The following is an 18,592-nucleotide window of genomic DNA, read 5'->3' as shown; positions in this document are numbered from 1 at the left end:
TATATATATATATATATGGTTTAAATAAGTGTCAAAATTGGAGATGTCGTCTCTCATGCTCGGCTCTGCTAGGGTTTTGACCCATGTTGAACCCTAGCAACCCTTACCACAAGATCTTTTCTCCGGTGTTGAAGACGACGTCGTCGTCCTCTCCGGCGTCTTCGTCTCTGTTCGAAGCCGACTGCGACCTCTCATCGTCTCTCCGATAGTTTTGTCGTTCTGTTCGACTATATCTCACGGAAGACGGACCAGAAGGGGTCGCCTCGTTTCCTCCTTTCGTCTTCCTACTCGACTCAGCTTGACAGCTCGACTGCACCGAGTTTTGGTCTCTTCGGTTCTTGACCTGCCCTCTGACCGACTTGGGAGAGCTTTTAAGCTGTGATGGAGCTTCCTTCTTCAATTGAACCTGACAAAACCTCCTTTGCCCATTTGCCCACGTGGTGGGTAATACCTCCTTTGCCCACGTGGTGGGTAATCCTCAGGTGGAAACGACGGTTGTCTTCCCCTCAAGTTATAAGGAATATCGTGATGGTACAGGTAACTGCTCATTTATTAAAAATGCAAATAGGAAAAGTGGAAAAACAACACTCTTATTCTCGGAGTTAGAAATTTCAACCCTGACTGACAAATTCAAGTTTGCTTTTATTGAAAAATTTCAGTGGGGGCAGACACCTGTGGGCACCCACCTATGGACATTATTGGGAAAATTTTTGATGATTTTAAATTAGCAGGAAAGTGAAAAGTGGGGCTCATGGATGAGAGACATTTATTGATTCAATTAACCGTGATTGAAGACTACACTCGGATTTTCTCCAAAAAATATCTCAGTATTGCTGGTAAATCAATGAAGCCACTCAAGTGACCTCCTGAATTTAACCCTAATCATGAACCTCCTACTGTACCAGTATAGTCTACCAGGTCTCTAGCTGCACTTTTTTCATCATCAGGTTCTTTACTCTATTGGGGCCATACTTGGGGACCCTATGAATCTAGATCTACCTACTTTCAGCATAACCAGACATTCTGTGGCCAAAATACTTATGGAAAGAGATGTTACTTTACCTGATGTTACTGAAGTCTGGTTGGGCACAACTCATAATGGATATTGACAACAAATCTTCATGGAGCATAGACCGTCTTACTGTTCTCATTGTAAGATGTTTGGGCATACACTTGATAAATATCATAAGTTTCATCCTAATTTGAAATCTAAGGATCAAGTGAATAAAGATGGGTCTAATCCCACTACTCTGGAAATATCTGTTTCATTTGGAGAGAAAGCTACCACAAGACATATTTTGGATATCGCTAAAGATTCCTGCTGAGAAGGTGCAAACTGATCTTTTTCCCAACATCGCAGTTCCTGATGAAGAACATCATACTATAGGTACATATCCAAAAGTGCTTATACCACTCACTGTTATTGAAGAAAACTCACTTATATGCCAAGACACACGAGAGTGCTTCTTTGATTCAATCAAAGATAGCTGGTACTACAAGTGGTTACTTCTAATGCTCAACATCCTACACATGTCCGACACACTTTAGTCAATTTTCGGATGAAGAATGACAGGTCTACTCCAGAAGGAAGATAACTGGAGGCCGACTTGAGCTTGGAAATTTATTGGATGATACTTTGGTCACTACTGGCAATGACACTCATCTTATCAATTTATTATCTGGCTCCTTCCTAGAACTAGAGGTAGAGACAGGAAAATTGGGTCGCTCTCTAGCTACCTGATATTACGTTTTTTTTGACATTTTTTGTTTTTTTTATTTAGGTTTCTTGTATTTTTTCTTTTTTTGGAACCTTTTGTATGTGATGCTTATCGTGGGGGAAATGTGTCATGCTTGGGCTCTTCCACACAATCTTTATGTATCCTTATTTCCTTTTATATATATATATTGATTGAAAAGCCCAACGACTGATTTTATTGAAATAGAGAATATACATAAATGTTGTATGAGAGGGCCCAATAGAGCCACCCTACCCATACGATACCAAGTACAGTAATACCCCAACTAAAAGATACAGATAGACTCAAAAAATTAAAATTTACAGAAAACAAGTAGCTAGGGACGAGCCAGTTTAGTCCTGTCTCTTCCTCTAATTTTAGGAGCGGAGCCAGATAACAAACACTGAAGTGTCGCTCCATTGAGAGGAGTAACCAAAGTATCATTCATTAAGTTTCCAAATTGGAGTGTGCCCCCAACCTTCTTCTTCCGTCGAGAAGTGTAAACATGTCATTCTTCGTTAGAAGACTGACTCATGTGATCCTCGGTCTAATTAGATATTAGAACCACAGTAGAAGAAAAAATAGTCATTGCTACAACGATAGGCTCCAGTGTATGTGAAGTGTGAATTGTCACCTCTGCCCCTGATGCTTCCTGATTAGGAGCTGTGTGGCTATCCTGATTTTCTGTCCTAAAATTATCCATTGTAGTATGGTCGGGAGAAGGGTTCCCAGGGGCAGAAACCAACTTTTATCTTGTGGTGACTCACTTCTCAGGTTGGCTGTCATCAGACTTGTTGGGAGTGCATTCAGGCACGTAGGGTGCACTATCAACATGTCCTTGCTTTTGACTATTAGTTCTCAACTGTGGGTGTAATTTGAAGCATTTCTTCTGCGGGTGTCCGAACGTCTTGCAGTGTCCGCAGTGGTAAGGTTTTTGTTTCATAATGATTTTTTGCCAGTAACCATTGTGAGCAGAGTCAAGCCAGACATTTTCTATACCCAATAGTGTAATATCTTTTTCAATCAAAATCCTTGCGGTAGAGGATCTTGAGAAATGAACTGTGTAATTCTACCTGTAAAGATTTTCCAAGGATAATCTCAACTGCATATAAGATAGGTAGGTCAAAGAAATGAAGCTTTAGTTCAGATAATGAGAATCAGATAGACACAATTGGGGGTTCTTGACTGGGATCAAACTTAGAGGTCCATTTGAGCAATTTCATATGTTTGCCCTTGATTGTGATGAATTTTTTTTAAAAAATTCTTGTGTAATCTTCTTCTATACTCAGCTGTATCATAACATGTCTTCCGTCGAAATGACCCACTTGCCAGACTCAACTAGTTTGAAGTCTTCAAAAATTTTTTTGATAGTTTTTATCTTTCGGCAAAATAATTGTTACTTTCCAACTAGTGTAAATTTGTATTTTCTTGCACAAATTGAAGTTTCAACATCAGAGAAGAAGATTGCTGGTTTGCCCGCCTTTTTCTCTACTTTCTTGATGAGATTGCAATCTCCATGTCCTACAACAGAATCATGGTACATCTGCGAGAATATCGGACTATCTGCGAGGTGGAAAGGGGAGCGACATTTGTGAATCACTGTAGTATAGGAGGGTTTGACGAGGTTATCACCGGCGAGGGCGGCGTTGTAGGAAAGCCCTGAGACCATTAGCGTGCTTCACACAGGCACCACAGGAGATAGGGCAGTGCAGCAGACGACAGCAGAAAGCACCGCAAGACTGCAACAGAAAGCAGCGTCGGCAAAGACGTAGCAAGCCAAAGATGCTTCTATCGAGATGAATCGAGGAGGAAGAAGAAATAGGAATTAGCTTGCAAATGGAGCTGAAACCGTCGTGCGGAAGGAGACGACTCGTGCGGAAGGAGACGACTGCAACGACACAACCAAACCCCGTATCAGGAACGAAGACGACGTCGTGCGAGCCTGCGAGCAAAATAAGTTGTCGTGGACGACACCGTGCCAGCCTGCGAGCAAAACGAGTTGTCGTCGACGCGAAACGACGTCGACTATGGAAAGAAAACAGGGATTTTCAACATCGAAAATCACCATGGCGAAACCCTAGTAGAGCCTGCGACGCCGCCATTAATGTAAACATATATATAATTCTCATCGTGGGAGGCTCTGATAGGGTTTCGCCTGATAGCGACCTTCCTCATCTTCTTTGATTCTTCGGCTTCATTGTTGACTTCATTTGTAGGCCGATTCACCTCTTGCAGAAAACGGGAAGGGGTCAAGGGTCATCTTCCTCCTTCGTCTTCTTCCTCGACTCTGCTCTACAGTAGCGCGACCCTGTTCGCGTTGAGCTGTTTTGTCACTCACAGAAGATGGGATAGGGCTGCGTTCTCGTCTTCCTCCTTTGTCTTCCTTCTCGACTTAGCTCGACAACACCGAGTGTTTGGTCTGTTCGACACTTAGTTGCTGGGTCATGTTCGGTTCCTTCTTAGTTTTACTCTTCGACTTAGCTCGACAACAACGCTTCTTCAACACTCAGCTAGGACTCGTTCGATGGCCACTATTTCGTCTTTTGTTGAGGCGCTTGGAAAGGGTTTGATCTCCAAGTTGACTATTGACTACGTGGTGTTTCCTCTGATCTATCATGATTCCCTTGAAGGGAATACTGACAGTCTGTTTGTTAAGAGGACTTGTAGGAAGGGTGGTAAGGCGGCTTTTATTTTTTCAGACATCGAAGTCTCTACTCTGATTGAAAAATACAAATTGACACTCATAGGGAAATTTCAGTTTGGGCATCCCAAAATAGAGGTCATTCGCAAAGCCTTTGAGGATTTCAAACTTGTGGGACAATGGAAGGTAGATCTCTTTAATGAGTGACATGTGAGGATACAATTAGTGCAACAATCTTACTTTCCTATGTGTGTTTTATGAACAGTGTATGATCAGCTTGACCTTGAGAATATTCATTAGATCTTATAGTTTTAACAAACCTTCAAATCATGCCCTTAGTGATTGCATAAGCCCATAGAGAGACCTTCTGAGTTTGTATACTAGGTACTGTTGGAATCATTCCAAAGTCTTGGTGGTATATCCACGCGCACTTCTTCCAAATCCCAATTTAGGAAGACATTTTTTTATGGCAAGTTGACGGCCTCCATTTCTTGTTAACTGCTGCTAGGGCTGTCAAAACGGCTCGTTGTTCGCGAACATCTCATGTTCGACTCATTAAGAAGCTCGTGTTCGGCTTGTTCGCTAAGCTAACAAGTTGAACATGAACAAAACGAACAAATATTTTTTCATTCGTGTTAGACTCGTTTTGGCTCGAAATACTACTAATCAATTATATATATAATGAGTAGACGAAGACTACACCCATTTGTTTGCGAGAAGAGTTACGGTGGATTTTGACCCTCGTACTGGACCTCCTACCATTCCTGTTTGGCTGCGCTTCTCAGGTTTGAAGATCCACGTTTTTTATCAAGAGCTTCTCTTCGTTTTAGCGACGGTATACGGTAAACTCATCAAAGCTAACACGGTTACAGTGAATCTGACTCGGCTTTTAGAAGTCAGAATTTTGATAGAAAGAGATATTACTTTACCTTTTCCTGGAGAAATATGGATTGACACACAACATCAGAGATTTTGACAGCAAACAGAATTTGAACATATACCACTTTATTGTACCCACTGCCGTATGTTTGGACATTCTCCTTCTCAATGTTATCAGTTGCATCCGAATTTAAAACCTTCAAGTAAAAACGCTTATGGATCTGTCCCCCCTCATATCTATCATTTCCCTCATCCGCTCCTGAGTGCATTTCACAGACTATTGAAACACCGTTTGACACGATGTCACTTCCTCCTCCCACTACCGGAGACAATACTGTCTCTGTTCTTCCGCCTGATTTATTGGCAGATGGTTTACTTGGGTCCGATTATCAAGATAGTATTGAAGCTCCACATCACTAGGATGCATTAGGCGCATCAAGTGTTGAAGAGACATGCTTACCACCTCTTCAGAATCAGAATGCTGTTACTGCTAGTCAGGAGCTGGGGGCTCATTCTCTCCTACATGCTCAACAAACTGTTGACCACACCGATCAGATGAACCAGTCCTCGGATGAGGAATGACAGATATATACATCTAGAAAGAAAAAGAAGAATGGAGGCACCCCAGCTTGGGAACTTAATGGATGATACTCTAGTAACTTCGGGTAATGGAACGACACTCAGTAATTTGTTAGCTGTCTCCGCTCCTAGAACCAGAGGCAGATGCAAAACCAATGGCAAGACCAAGCTGGCTCATGCCTAACAATTTATTTCCTGCAAGTTTTGTTTTTTTGTGTTTTATCTATGTTTCATCCATTTAGGATGCTAGTGTCTGATGTATCGTATGAGTATGACACCTTTTTTTGGGTCCTCTCATACAACCTGTATGTATCTTTTCAATTTCAATAAAATTAGCCCTTGGGCGTTTATAAAAAAAAATAGATATAATGAGTAGTATTTTTAAAAATTTAATTGACTACAAGGCTATAAGGATTTGTAATCAATTAAAAGTATTAATTAAGAAAATAGAATAAAAATTATTAAATTAGATTCAAATGATGTTTTAAATCTTGCCCAAATCCTTAACATCTAATGGTTACGTGATTAGGGTTGTCAAAACGACTCTTTGTTCGTGAACGGCTTGTGCTAAGCAAACGAGCCGAACACGAACACACTTTTTGAACTCGAAATATAAACGAGCCGAACAAGAGCGAGCCTGAGCTCGCTCGTGTCCGGCTCGTTTACATCCCTAACTGCTGCTAAGAGAACTCTGATAGTTTTTAGTTTGATAACTCGTGTGAAGGTCTTCTGATAGTCGATCTTATAGGCTTTGAGTGAAAACTTTTGCAACAAATATGGCTTTGAATCTCTTAATTCCTCCATTAGTTTTTTATTTGATGTTGAACACCCATTTGCATACAATTGACTTTCTATCCTAAGGGAGCTTAGCAAGAAACCACATGTCATTATACTTTATTGCTTGAATCTCCGCTTCAACTATTTTCCTTCATTCTGTATTTTAAAGAGTTTTATGAATGGATTTAGGAATCCACACACTATCAAAGTTAGATACAAATGCTCTATAAGCTGAGGATAGTTTCTTGTAAGTTACATGCTAATGAATTTGGTGTTTAGTATAGCTTTTTTTGCCATCAAGGCCAGAAGAGGAATGTGATAACTCATGAGTATTAGACTCCTTACTCGATATCACAGGTGAATGTGAACTCGGGCTTTGGTTTGAGCAGCTCTATCTTTGCTAGCTGTCTTCCACCCTCTCAAGATTTTTCTTCGTCGTGTATACACGAAGTTCTTTGTTATGGACTTTAAATTGGGTTGGTTGGACATTTTCACCCAAGATAGGAGTTCTAGGACGGCTAGGTGGAAGAGTAGGTTGAGAGGCCATATAGGTGTCATAAAGTGAATCTCAAATTTGATGTTTTTTCATACTCTTCCCCTGAATATTAGATTTAAGATACTATGAATGATTTTAAAAAAATGTGACATCTATAAAGTTATAGTATTTTTTGGTAATAGGTGAGTAAAAGCCTTTTTTGTTTGAGGTGTACCCTAGAAAAGTTCACTTAGTAGATTTAAGGTTAAATTTTGTGTGATTTGGAGAATGGATATGAACAAATGATACACACCCAAAAATTTTAAGTGGTATAGTAGAAGAAAAAGTTATATGAGGATGGGTACCATCAAGACATAAAGTAGTCTTTTGAAGTTAAATACTCAGCTAGACATTCAATTGACAAGGTATGTTGCAATAAAAACTGCTTCCCCCAAAAATATTTTGGAACTTGATAGAAAATCATAATTGAGTGGGATAGCTCAAGTAGAAAAATATTTTGAAAATTGATAAGGTGCGTTATTTTATTTTGTTGTGAGATGTGAATAAATGAACTCATATGGATGATTTTATTTTAGAAAAGATGGGATCCAAGGATGGATTTGAAATATTCTTTTGTATAATCGGTTTTGAGGATCTAAATTTTGCATTGGAATTGATTTTAAATCATGTCATACAAGGTTTGGAAGATTTGAGCTATCTCAAATTTCACCTTCATTTGGAATACCTATGGAGTTCTAGTATGATCGTCATTAAATGAAACAAACCATCTAACTCAATTTAGGGTATTCACCTTTAAAGGTCTCCAAATATTATTGTGGATAATGTAAAATGGTAGCGAGAATTTATACTGGGTCATGAGAAATAATTCTAGCGTGTTTGACAAGTTGATAAATTCCACACTGATAAGAACTAATTTTTTTGTTAAAAAATAAATGAGATACAACTTTCTAACGTATTTGAAATTTAAATGACTTGGACGATAATGTCATAACATGATCTATTTTTCAACAGACATAAACTCAACAGATTCAAAAATTTTTTAGGACAAAATGGAGGTAGGACCGCTTGTGTGTTTATAATGAGACTTCTTTTAGCAGAAACAAACATTGATGCATTTCACTACTGCTAATCACCTTCCCCGAATTCATTACTTGAAATTCACAAGAATTTGCGAGTAATTTAGTTATACATTCTAGATCATGAGTAAGGTCACATAAAATTAGATTACAGTCCAATTGCAAACATATAAAACAGAGGAAAGATTGATATTCTGAGAAAGCTCCACATCTTCTTATCTAACAATTTTTTAGTGTGTTCCATCCGCAAGTGTGATAGATCTAATTATAGAAGGATCTTGATATTTGATCAGAGCATTGATGTCTCCAGTCATCTTATAATTTCCTGAATCTATGTGTTCCTATATTGAATTTTTCATTACTGGCAAGATGGAAGAATGATATGCTACCTTGGTTTGTCATGGGATTGGTGGTGTCTTGTTTTGAATTACCCCAATGGAGTTGTTTTAGAACTTCAAGCTTTTCCTTGTCAAACGGTTCGGTCTACCTTTCGGATGTTGCGGCAACATTAGTCTTGTTCCATTGATATTTTCCTTCATTTCAAGGTTTTCAATTTGTTGGCTTTTCATGGAGTTTCCAACATTTATCTTTGATATGCCCAATATTCTTGCTGTAATCACATGTGAGACGATTCTTCTTGTGTTCTTGCGTCATGAGAAGAATTATGAGTGTACATGGCCGAGCTTTCAGTACTTGAGGAGAAAATTTATGGTTGTACATGGCCGAGCTTTCAGTACTTGAGGAACCCCCATTTTCAGTCAGTATCAACTTCTTTCTGCTCTCTTTCTCTCTTGATTTCAGCAAAAGCTTCACAGACAGTTAGGTAAGCCTTTGTTTTCATAATCATCACTCTCTCACTTCATCAATTACTTTGTCCTATTAGGAATTTGATAGTATTCTTTTCGATGCTGGAATTAAACATCACGACAAATTGTGGACATTTTCAAATATTTCTCAAACATATCCAATTATAACCAATAATTTGCTAAGGTGTTGAAATATTGGATGATACGTCACTTTCCTTGACGAAAATCATGAAGTTTGGTTTCTATCTTAAACAATTAGGCAGTATTCTCAATGCTGGAATATGTTTCTCTTGCTGCCTTCTAGATTTTTTTGGTAATTTTGTATAGTAAAAAAATTTCTCCCTCTTTGGTGGCCATTGAGTTGACTAGCTATGACAACCATATGGTCTTGAATCTTCCGTGTGTGGTTATTGAGATCAATTAGCTCAAGAATGTGCCCTCTCTCATGAGGTGTTCCTCTTTTCATTTTCCATAAATGCACATAAACGCGGATTGAAACTATTGAAGGAAGTTATGAGCATTGAGTTTATGATTTGTGGTAATGGTAGAGATTTTAGGAGCCGTTTGGACAGAGTTCATGATCTCTGATTCAAAATTAACTTTTGGAGTTGAATTCAATGTCTTCATCCCATACTTGGTTATAAATCTTGTTCATGTCTAGGGTTGTTGCTTGTTCTAGAGAGTTGGCTGCTCTCCTTTAGGGGAGACGAATAGCTATTGCAAAAGAGGAGCTTGTTGTTGCTACTACTGTTGTTCTTGCTGCTGCTAGGATCTTAGCCTCTTAGGACGTTTTTGGAGGAAAGCCTGCACTAAGGATGCTTCAGGCAATGGAGGGCTTGCAATAAGGAAAATTCTGTTTGCAGGGAGGATTCCAACAACACATGTGAACAGAAAATAGTGCAAGAAAAATATCAGCAGGGAAGAGCAAGTGAGGCCCTTCAACCTGCAAGAAAAAGTGTTGGCCAGGGAACAAGAGATTTTTGACTGGCCTTCAAGCTGGCAAAGGAGATTGGAGGGGTTCTGCTTGTAGCGAAGCGAGGGTTTGTTTCAGAGCTCATATACCATGTTGAAAACAAAATTTGGAGGAAACATTTCTTTAATTATTAACATGTAAGGCATATATATATAGGGAAACCGATCCCTCCTAATTTATAAACTTATCAAATATTTCGAATCTAAATTTGGAAAGGAAACAATTCTAAATTAAACATAAAGAAACATAAATTGAACAAAAAACAAAACTAATTAAGGGATTTTCAAAGTATTCTCCAATTAGATTTCTCAAGGTCAATGAGGTGGTCGGTCGGCCCACCTTTTTGGCTTTCCAGAGTTATAACGCGTAATCATTAGTTAGAAAGCATATGGTTCTCAATTGATCAGACAATTATGATTTAAAACTTATAGCAACTACGAACACGTTTGTTTGTACGATGTTTAGATCCAAAATATTTGATGTTGAAATGTTGATAGCATTGCAATACTTTGGTTCTATAGTGAAATTTGCATTAAGCAAATGCAACTTGCCCTAGGGTTGTAAATGAAAATATTGAGCCAAGTGATACCTCATTTAAGCTTATTCATTTATTTTATTTTATATTTTGAGGCCACTTTGAATGTGACTGAAGTTTTAAAATATTATTCAGGCTTGTTTATTTATTTTTGAGTTTGAATCTTATTGAGTCTCTAATTATTATATGTTTGATGATTTAAGTGTAATAACAAAAAAATAATAATAATAATAAACAAAAACATGCAGGTTGTTAGAGTAGACGCTTCCCCTCGTGGAAACATATTGTTTATCCTTTCGAACATCTTCTCATTCAATACTATTAAACGATCAAATGAGAGATAGCTAGAGAGGAAACTACTGTACCCTAGCTGAAGGTGAAAGAAGAAATCGTAGAAAGAAGCACATGCGGCCGCTGTGTAGTTTCGGGCTATGCGAAAAAGAGGAACGAGAAGGAGGCGGAGATATCGAAGGCCTATCTGGACTGAGCTTTGATCGAGGAGGAAGCTAACGCTTATTTTGCTGGTGTTGTGCGAAGGAGAAGAAGCTGAAGAAGAGGAGGAAGGAGGCTGTGGGTGCTATTTGCGTCGAAGCCGACGATCCTTGTGTGCGGTTTGTGCAGAGGAAGGGGGTCCTATGCTTGGTTTGTTGGGATGAGTCGACACCGAAGGAGGAGGAAGGCAAGTCGAACTTCCTGCGGTGAAGTGAGGACGACTCAGTCGCTCTGCGTTGAGTTTAGATAAAAGTAGAGGGGTAAACTCTGCTGTTACGTTCGCGTGAGTTTGGGCAGGCCGAAAGTTTATAAGGTATAATTGAGATTTTAATTACATGAATATCTGTTATAATGTGTGGACGTGTTTAATAATATTATTGACAAATAATCTTTATCCTCTCCTATAATTTTAAAGTATGACACATCAACTTAATTTCTCTATTATTGACACACACTTGTGCATTGATACACCTAAAATATATAGAATTTTTATGCATATTTTTATGCCTATTTTTGAGATATTTCGCTTTAATGAAAGATATTTGTGTGGTTTTTTTCAGGTACAATCAAATGGATGAAAAATGGTAAAAAGAGCGAAAAAAAGTCAAATTTGAAGCAAAAATGAACTGAGGCCCCTAAGCGCCCAAGACTGGCGCTTACACGTCATTTATACAGAGAGTGTCGCGCCTGAGTGGCATGTACTCCGCGCTTAAGCGTCAGGAGTAGTTATTTGATGATTCATTGAATTTAGACGAATTTTTAAAGAAGTGTTTGAAGCAACCCTTGGTAAAAATGTTGGAAATAGCTCATGGACACAAAAATTCATTCAATTGGCTTGTGAAATGAGGCAACTTCTAGAAGATTCATTGAATGAAGACATTTTAAAAAGATATCAAGCATCTTTTGGATTTTTATAAAAAAGACTGATCATCAAAAGCGAGGGGCCAGCCAATCCCAACCAACAACCATCATCCATCCAAGTAATGTTTGTATTGTGAGTGGAGGAAGAGAATTCAAAGGAACTTCAGGACATATGGTGGAGAGAATTTGAGATAAGTGTTTTTCTTTGTGATTACATTTGATTTTAATTTAGATTCCTTGTTTGTGTGTATGATTTCTACCTTTAAACTCAAGTGTGGTTGTGTTTTCTCCACAGATGGTCAGTTAGAGAAACTATCCAGATATTGGAGGGTCCACTAAGGTTGTGTTCTTGACTTTGGTGGAGATTGGGAATCACATATATATAGTAGAGTTTGCTTACAATAACAGTTACCAAACTAGCATTGGGATGACTTTATATGAAGCCTTGTATGGAAGCAAGTGCAGGACATCTCTATTTTGGGTTGAAACAAGTGAAAGAAAGATCATTAGAGCTTATTTTGGTTGATGATGCTACTGAGAAGATTAGACTGATCAGAAACACACTGAAGAAAGTACAGGATGAGCAGAAACATACAATATTGCTTAGCATAAATCTATTGATTTTGATGTTGGAGAGTTTGTTTTCATCAAGGTGGTCCATTGAAAGGTCTGCAACGATTGGGAAGATTAAAAAATTGAGCCCTAGGTTTGTCGGTCCATTTGAGATTGTGGAAAGGATTGAGAAGGTAGCTTACAAGTTAGCTTTACCAGCTGATATGCAGGGAGTGCATTATGTTTTTCACATTTCTTCATTGAGAAAGTATATTACAGATGATGCTAGTAGGGTGATAGCAGACTTAGTTGATACAACCTGATCTAACCTATTTTGAGGAGGATACTGGATTGTGGTGTGAAGAAGCTGTGGAACAGATTGATCCCTTTTGTGAAGATTTTATGGTGGCATGCGTTGGAGAAAATTCTACTTGGGAGAAGGTCTCACGGGTGCAAGAAAGATCTCCTCAATTTTTTGTTTGAGGTATGTTATTTTTATTTTAACTCTTCAAATTTCAAGGACGAAATTTTATAAGGAGGGGAGATTGTAATAACAAAAAAAAATTATAATAGCAATCAAAATAATAATAAACAGAAAGATGCAGACGATTAGAGACACATTCCCTCGTAGAAACATATTGTTCATCCTTTCAAACGTCTTCTCATTTGATGCCATTGAACGGTCAAGCGAGAGAGGAAACTATGGTGCTCTAGCCGAAGAAGGAAGAAGAAGCCGCAGAAAGAAGCGTGTGGCCACTGTGCAAGGTCGGGCCATGCGGAGAAGAAGAGGAACGAGAGGGAGGCGATGATATCGAAGGCTTACGTGGACTGAGCCGCGATCGAGGAGGATGCTACGACTTCTTATGTTGGTGTTGTGCGAAGGAGAAGAAGCTGAAGTAGAGGAGGATGAAGGAGACCGTGGGTGCTATCTGCGTCGAAGCCTGCAATCCTTGCATGGGGCTTGTGCAAAGGAAAGAGGTCCTACACCGTTGGTGAGAACGAGTCGAGACCGATGGAGAAGAGAAAGGCGAGTCAATCTTCCTGCTGTGCTCGCGTGCGGGAAGAAGTGAAGATTTAGCTGCTCTGTGTTGAATTTAGATCGAAGGAAGAGGGGGAAAACTCCCAGCTACTGAGCTCGTGTGAGTTAGGGCAGGTCAAAAGTTTATAATGTATAATTGAGACTTTAAAATAATTTATTTATTTATATTGTTATATGAAAATGTGTTATTATGTGTGGACGTGTTTAATAATATTATTGGCAAGTTTTATTGAAATCAAGATTAACGATTAGTGATTTTTTATTCGAAGGAGAAGTTGGAGGAGCGTGCGAGTTAGAGGGATGATCGATCTGAACAATTTATAAGGTAATTTTCATATTTAAATGTAACAAATTATCCAAATGTAGATACTTAGATGTTAATACGCATGACTGTTGTATCCGCCTTAGTTATGTCTAAACATTGGGCCGAGTAGTGACATTAAACATTTTTTTTTATCATTTAAAATAGTTGGATTTATAGATTTTAATTGAAATTTTCATGATTCTCTGAGAATTGTTTATGGTGTTTGGTGAAATTCAAACATTATTAAGAAGATTTTAATCTATATTTTAGCTATTTGATTGATATTTTCATCATATTATGCCCTAATATTAAGAAAACAATTTTAAATAAATAATAAATATGAGTATTATGTACATGATTGCGAGCTATTTATTGAGTGCACTTGTTTGTTAATGCCCTATTTTGCTTGTGCAATGAGACAACATAATAAAATATAGAATTAGAAATTTTTGGTAGAATCTTTTAGTTTATATTAGGAATATGCCAAGTAGTAATTTCTATCTTTAAAAAAATATGTAAATTAAAGAGACTATAGAAAGAATCTTTTTATGGTTTTTGTTGTTTTCAATAAAATTATATTATCATGTATCACAATAATTGATTTGATGCTTACTAAGATAAAATTATGTGGCAGTATTTTAATTTTATTTAGATATACGTGATAGAGTATTGACTATTGCTATTAGAAGTTGAGTGGCTAAAATATTTCTAATTATATTGGCATGACATCAAGTTTTGACATTGTTTGCATATCTTCTTGTAATGGTTATTTAGATCCCTAGAATAGAAATATTTCAGTATATTCTTTTTTGAAGTAATAGTTATAATAGGCGAGACATTCATTATTATAAGTAGTTGGAACAATTGAGAAAATAATTAGAAGATGAAAGGATTAGAATTATTTGAAAAAAAAAAGTTGAGTATATAGATAAACCTTTACCAGTCAGTAATATTGAAATATAAATTATTATCCAACAGTTAAATATTTTGAATCCATTACATAGAGGAATGAAAATATAACATGAAGATTAAAGGTAAAATTTATAAAATTGCAATTAGGCCGATGATGGGATATGGCTTTGGGTTTTGGGTTGTAAAAGAGTTATTGATGTCTGAGTTGAGTGCGGTGAAGATGTAAATGCTAATATGTATGTATCAAAACTTACGAAAAATAAAATATGAAATGATTTTATTCTAGTATTTGGACTTGTACAATATTGGTAGAAAATGCATTCGTTAGATGTGTTGATAAAATTAATCTCAAAAAATTAGGTAGAAGGTATAAATTTAAGATGGTATGTATTGTTCAAAATGATTGGTGAAGAAAATAGATTCAGTATCTCGGACAACACTCAGTAGGAATGAATTGTTGGAGTCTTGATGATTCCTTTCCTGAAATTGGCTTTTAAATTTGGTTTGTAAATTATTAACCTTACACTCCATATGCCAAAATTTCTCTGTTTCACCTCAAAATTGGGATTCATTAAATTTTTTGTTAATCCTTGAGGACGTGACTTGCCTTTTAGATTTACAGGCTTGCTTAAAATATTGAGGATCAGGACTTTTTAAAGTGTGTGTTTTTTGTTGAGAATTCAGGGTGCATTGTAAAAAGTAGCGCATTTCAATGCATGATTTTCTACAGAAGCTTGCTGCATGGTTTGCCCTGACTGATAAGTCATCTTATACCTGCAGATTACACGAAGGGATGAGGAAGTGGCACCATTTGTTGCGGAATGGAAGAGAAACTATATATTTGGTGGAATAAGCAGCATTGCAGCAAACACTTCTGTCCAGGTCAGGTTTAGCATATCTCTTGAAGTGTGAATGAAAATGTTATTTTACAAACGGCTTGCTTGTGCTCATTAATTGTTGGTTTTCAATCTCTGAAAATTATTAATCAGGTTCTTGGTGAAATAAAGTCAATCAATTTACTGGGTGTCCAGCAAATATGCAGAAATTCTATTGCACTCGAACAGGTTAGTTGGAAAAAGAAAAAAATGGATTCTTTCAAAAATGGATTAATTAATTACTCTATGGAGTAATTTAATTATTAAAATTAATTATAATTCCAAAATGAGAAAATTTTTAGGGTTTAATCCTTTCATTTTTATTGATTTTTCCGAGGTTAGGAAAAATCCACAACGCCAAATTCACCAATTTTCACCATATGTTATAATTATTTTCAAAAATAAATATAAAAAATTAGAAAATTGGAAATTAAATTGAAAATTGGTTAGAAAATTTAGAGTAACGAACTTAAACTCAAAAATAACAATTTCTGACCTTTGAAAATTTTGAAATAACAATTTAGACATATAAGGGTATACATACATATATATATATATATATATATACCTTGTTCAACCTAATGTGATGCCAACATTTGGGCACCTTGTTCAACCTAATGTGATGCCAACATTTGGGCACCTTGTTCAACCTAATGTGATGCCAACATTTGGGCACCTTGTTCAACCTAATGTGATGCCAACATTTGGGCCGGTATTTGTACTAAAAAAATTGAAATTCCTTCAAATTTTTATTCTTGTAAATCAAAATTGATTTATGATAACATGTTGATGTGTGCACGCTCTCTCTCTCTCACACACACACACACACACTCTCTCTCTCTCTCATATGCAGGAAACACATGTTTATGCTTATTTATGCAGGCCGGTCTCTCTATTACATTTTTTTTCTTCACTGATGCTATAAAAAATTATGTACATATTCACAAGGTCAAAACGTCACCAAATCATTCCGACTCCTTACCCTCGCTTATGATTTGCTCTTTCCTTAACCAATATAATGCATATAGCAGAATTAAGCATAAGGAATCATAGAGGATTTCCTATATCCATTTTATAATTCAATTCCAATGAAAGAGAACAATATGCATGAATGTGATGCCAACAATTCATGCATCATGTTATTCATGTCATCGTCAACCATGTACTTGCATATCATGCATACATCTATATAATCTCTATGGTAATTCACCATTGTTCTCTTCCATGTCATGCTTGTATTGGATGATCATTTTATTTCATTTCATTTCCACTCATAGCTGTAATGGCGCAATTGGCATTCCAAAACACATCCCAGTATTTTCACCATGGTCCCATTGGCTGATGGGTATTATTAAAAATAGGTACCAGACACCAACACACATTATAAATTATTTATTAATTGATAATAGGCTTCAACTTTAAAATTAACTATAATTCATTGAATTCATACAACTTTGCTCATTATCAAATTCTAAACCACATAAATTTAGTCCTAAACATTTAAAACAATATCAGTTAAGTGTCAAAAATGATCCCAAAATGATCCCGGACTATTTTTAAAAGGGACAATTTTAATGTGAGTCTAAAAATATCAAATTAGTCCACATACTCTTTTAATGAGATTAAACTAGTCTTCCTTGTGGATAATTTCATCCCACATTATAACACTTTGCGGACTATATTAATATTTTTATAAACTTACGGACTAAAATGGCCATCTTCAAAAAAATCAAGGGATCATTTTGACACTTTTCTCTAAACCTTATTCTTCGTTTATATGGATCAGCACTTTATTATTGTTATTATTTGCAAAACTTTTGTTTGCGACAGGCCCTAGCCGCAATACCTTCAATGGACAATGAGGCTGTTCAACAAAGATTAGACCGTGTTCGGACATACTACGAGCTCCTAAATCTACCATTTGAGGTATTTACCACTGTTCTTTAAGCTGTTTTACCTTGCATTTCCCTCCTTGAATATTTACAATCTTTTCTGCATGACCAGGCGCTACTTGCTTTCATCACCGACCATGAGTACCTATTTACAGCCAACGAGTAAGCATCTGTCAAAATTGCAAAACAAAAAAAAAAAAATTAATAAAAACCTAACGTTGATTATTATTATTTTATTTATTTATCAAACTTTGCAGATATTCAAATCTTTTAAAAGTAAAGGTGCCAGGCAGAGAGATCCCTCATGATGCGCAGCAGCTGGTATCCGAGATCCTAAATCATTAGTCTATTGCTTTATGTTGCCAGGTTATTTTCGAAGCTGCTCCATCTAAATAACCTCTGAAGTACGCAGCTCTGCATATGTCTTACGTACTCAAAATTTGCTCCTGATGCTTAGAGTTAAAGGGAATAGCTCAGAGTTGATTTTTTTTTTAATTATTATTGTTTTTTTTATTCAAATTATTAAGTTTTGTTGCATTGCATTTATTTGTCTATTCTTTCAAGGGAGTTAAATTGAAACTGAAATGTATATTTAGTGAAATATTTCTATTGGGACTTGTGAGTGGTGACTTTATCTACCCTGCTTTCCGGGCATTTACATACATACCCGGTAATTTTTATGTATTTATATAATAAAATTTAAGGGGTTTGTATTTTTTTTTATTTTTGTTCTTATTTTATTTTTATATATGTTTTTACTTTTTGACATGTTATAATATTTTAGTTGTTTTTAAAATATTTAAAGAAAATTTAGGTCTTTGGAGTATGGTTAAAAACAAGCTAATTTTCTTTTAAAAATAAAATAAAAATAAAAATATATAAAAAAAAGCACTAATAAAATGTTTTTAAAATAAAAAAAATAAAATAAAGTTATCTCAAATAAACTTTAAAATTTAATATTTGGCACTCAAAATTTTAATATGAAATAAAAATATTATTGTTATTAATTTTAAAAAGTGAAGTACACTTTTTCATAAATTAAGTGTAAATAGAAAAATTTATATGTTAAAATATTAAATTTCTCAAGAATTGTATGGTACGTGTAAATATTTTTCTATTTATATTATCAGTGTGTGGGCTTCTGCCGCCGGGCCATCAAAATTCAGC

The 18,592-nt window shown here is 36.3% G+C and overlaps 1 protein-coding gene across 1 annotated transcript in view; it reads left to right on the top strand.

The window, feature by feature from the left end:
• The window catches only part of LOC110021239 (exocyst complex component SEC8), a 92,176-nt gene extending 74,050 nt beyond the window's left edge, over positions 1–18,126 (top strand). The window contains exons 23-27 of the mRNA XM_020719655.1: positions 15,439–15,540; positions 15,648–15,722; positions 17,364–17,459; positions 17,538–17,587; positions 17,683–18,126. Coding sequence (XP_020575314.1) covers positions 15,439–15,540; positions 15,648–15,722; positions 17,364–17,459; positions 17,538–17,587; positions 17,683–17,770 — 411 coding nt within the window. The 3' untranslated portion in view covers positions 17,771–18,126. The remainder of the gene's footprint in view (positions 1–15,438; positions 15,541–15,647; positions 15,723–17,363; positions 17,460–17,537; positions 17,588–17,682) is intronic.
• Positions 18,127–18,592: the final 466 nt, after the last annotated feature.

This window comes from Phalaenopsis equestris, unplaced genomic scaffold (genome assembly GCF_001263595.1).
Source record: "Phalaenopsis equestris unplaced genomic scaffold, ASM126359v1 Scaffold000125, whole genome shotgun sequence".
Lineage (NCBI taxonomy): Eukaryota > Viridiplantae > Streptophyta > Magnoliopsida > Asparagales > Orchidaceae > Phalaenopsis > Phalaenopsis equestris.
The sequence above is the reverse complement of the archived record's forward strand: the minus strand, read 5'-3'. Positions and strand labels throughout refer to the sequence as shown.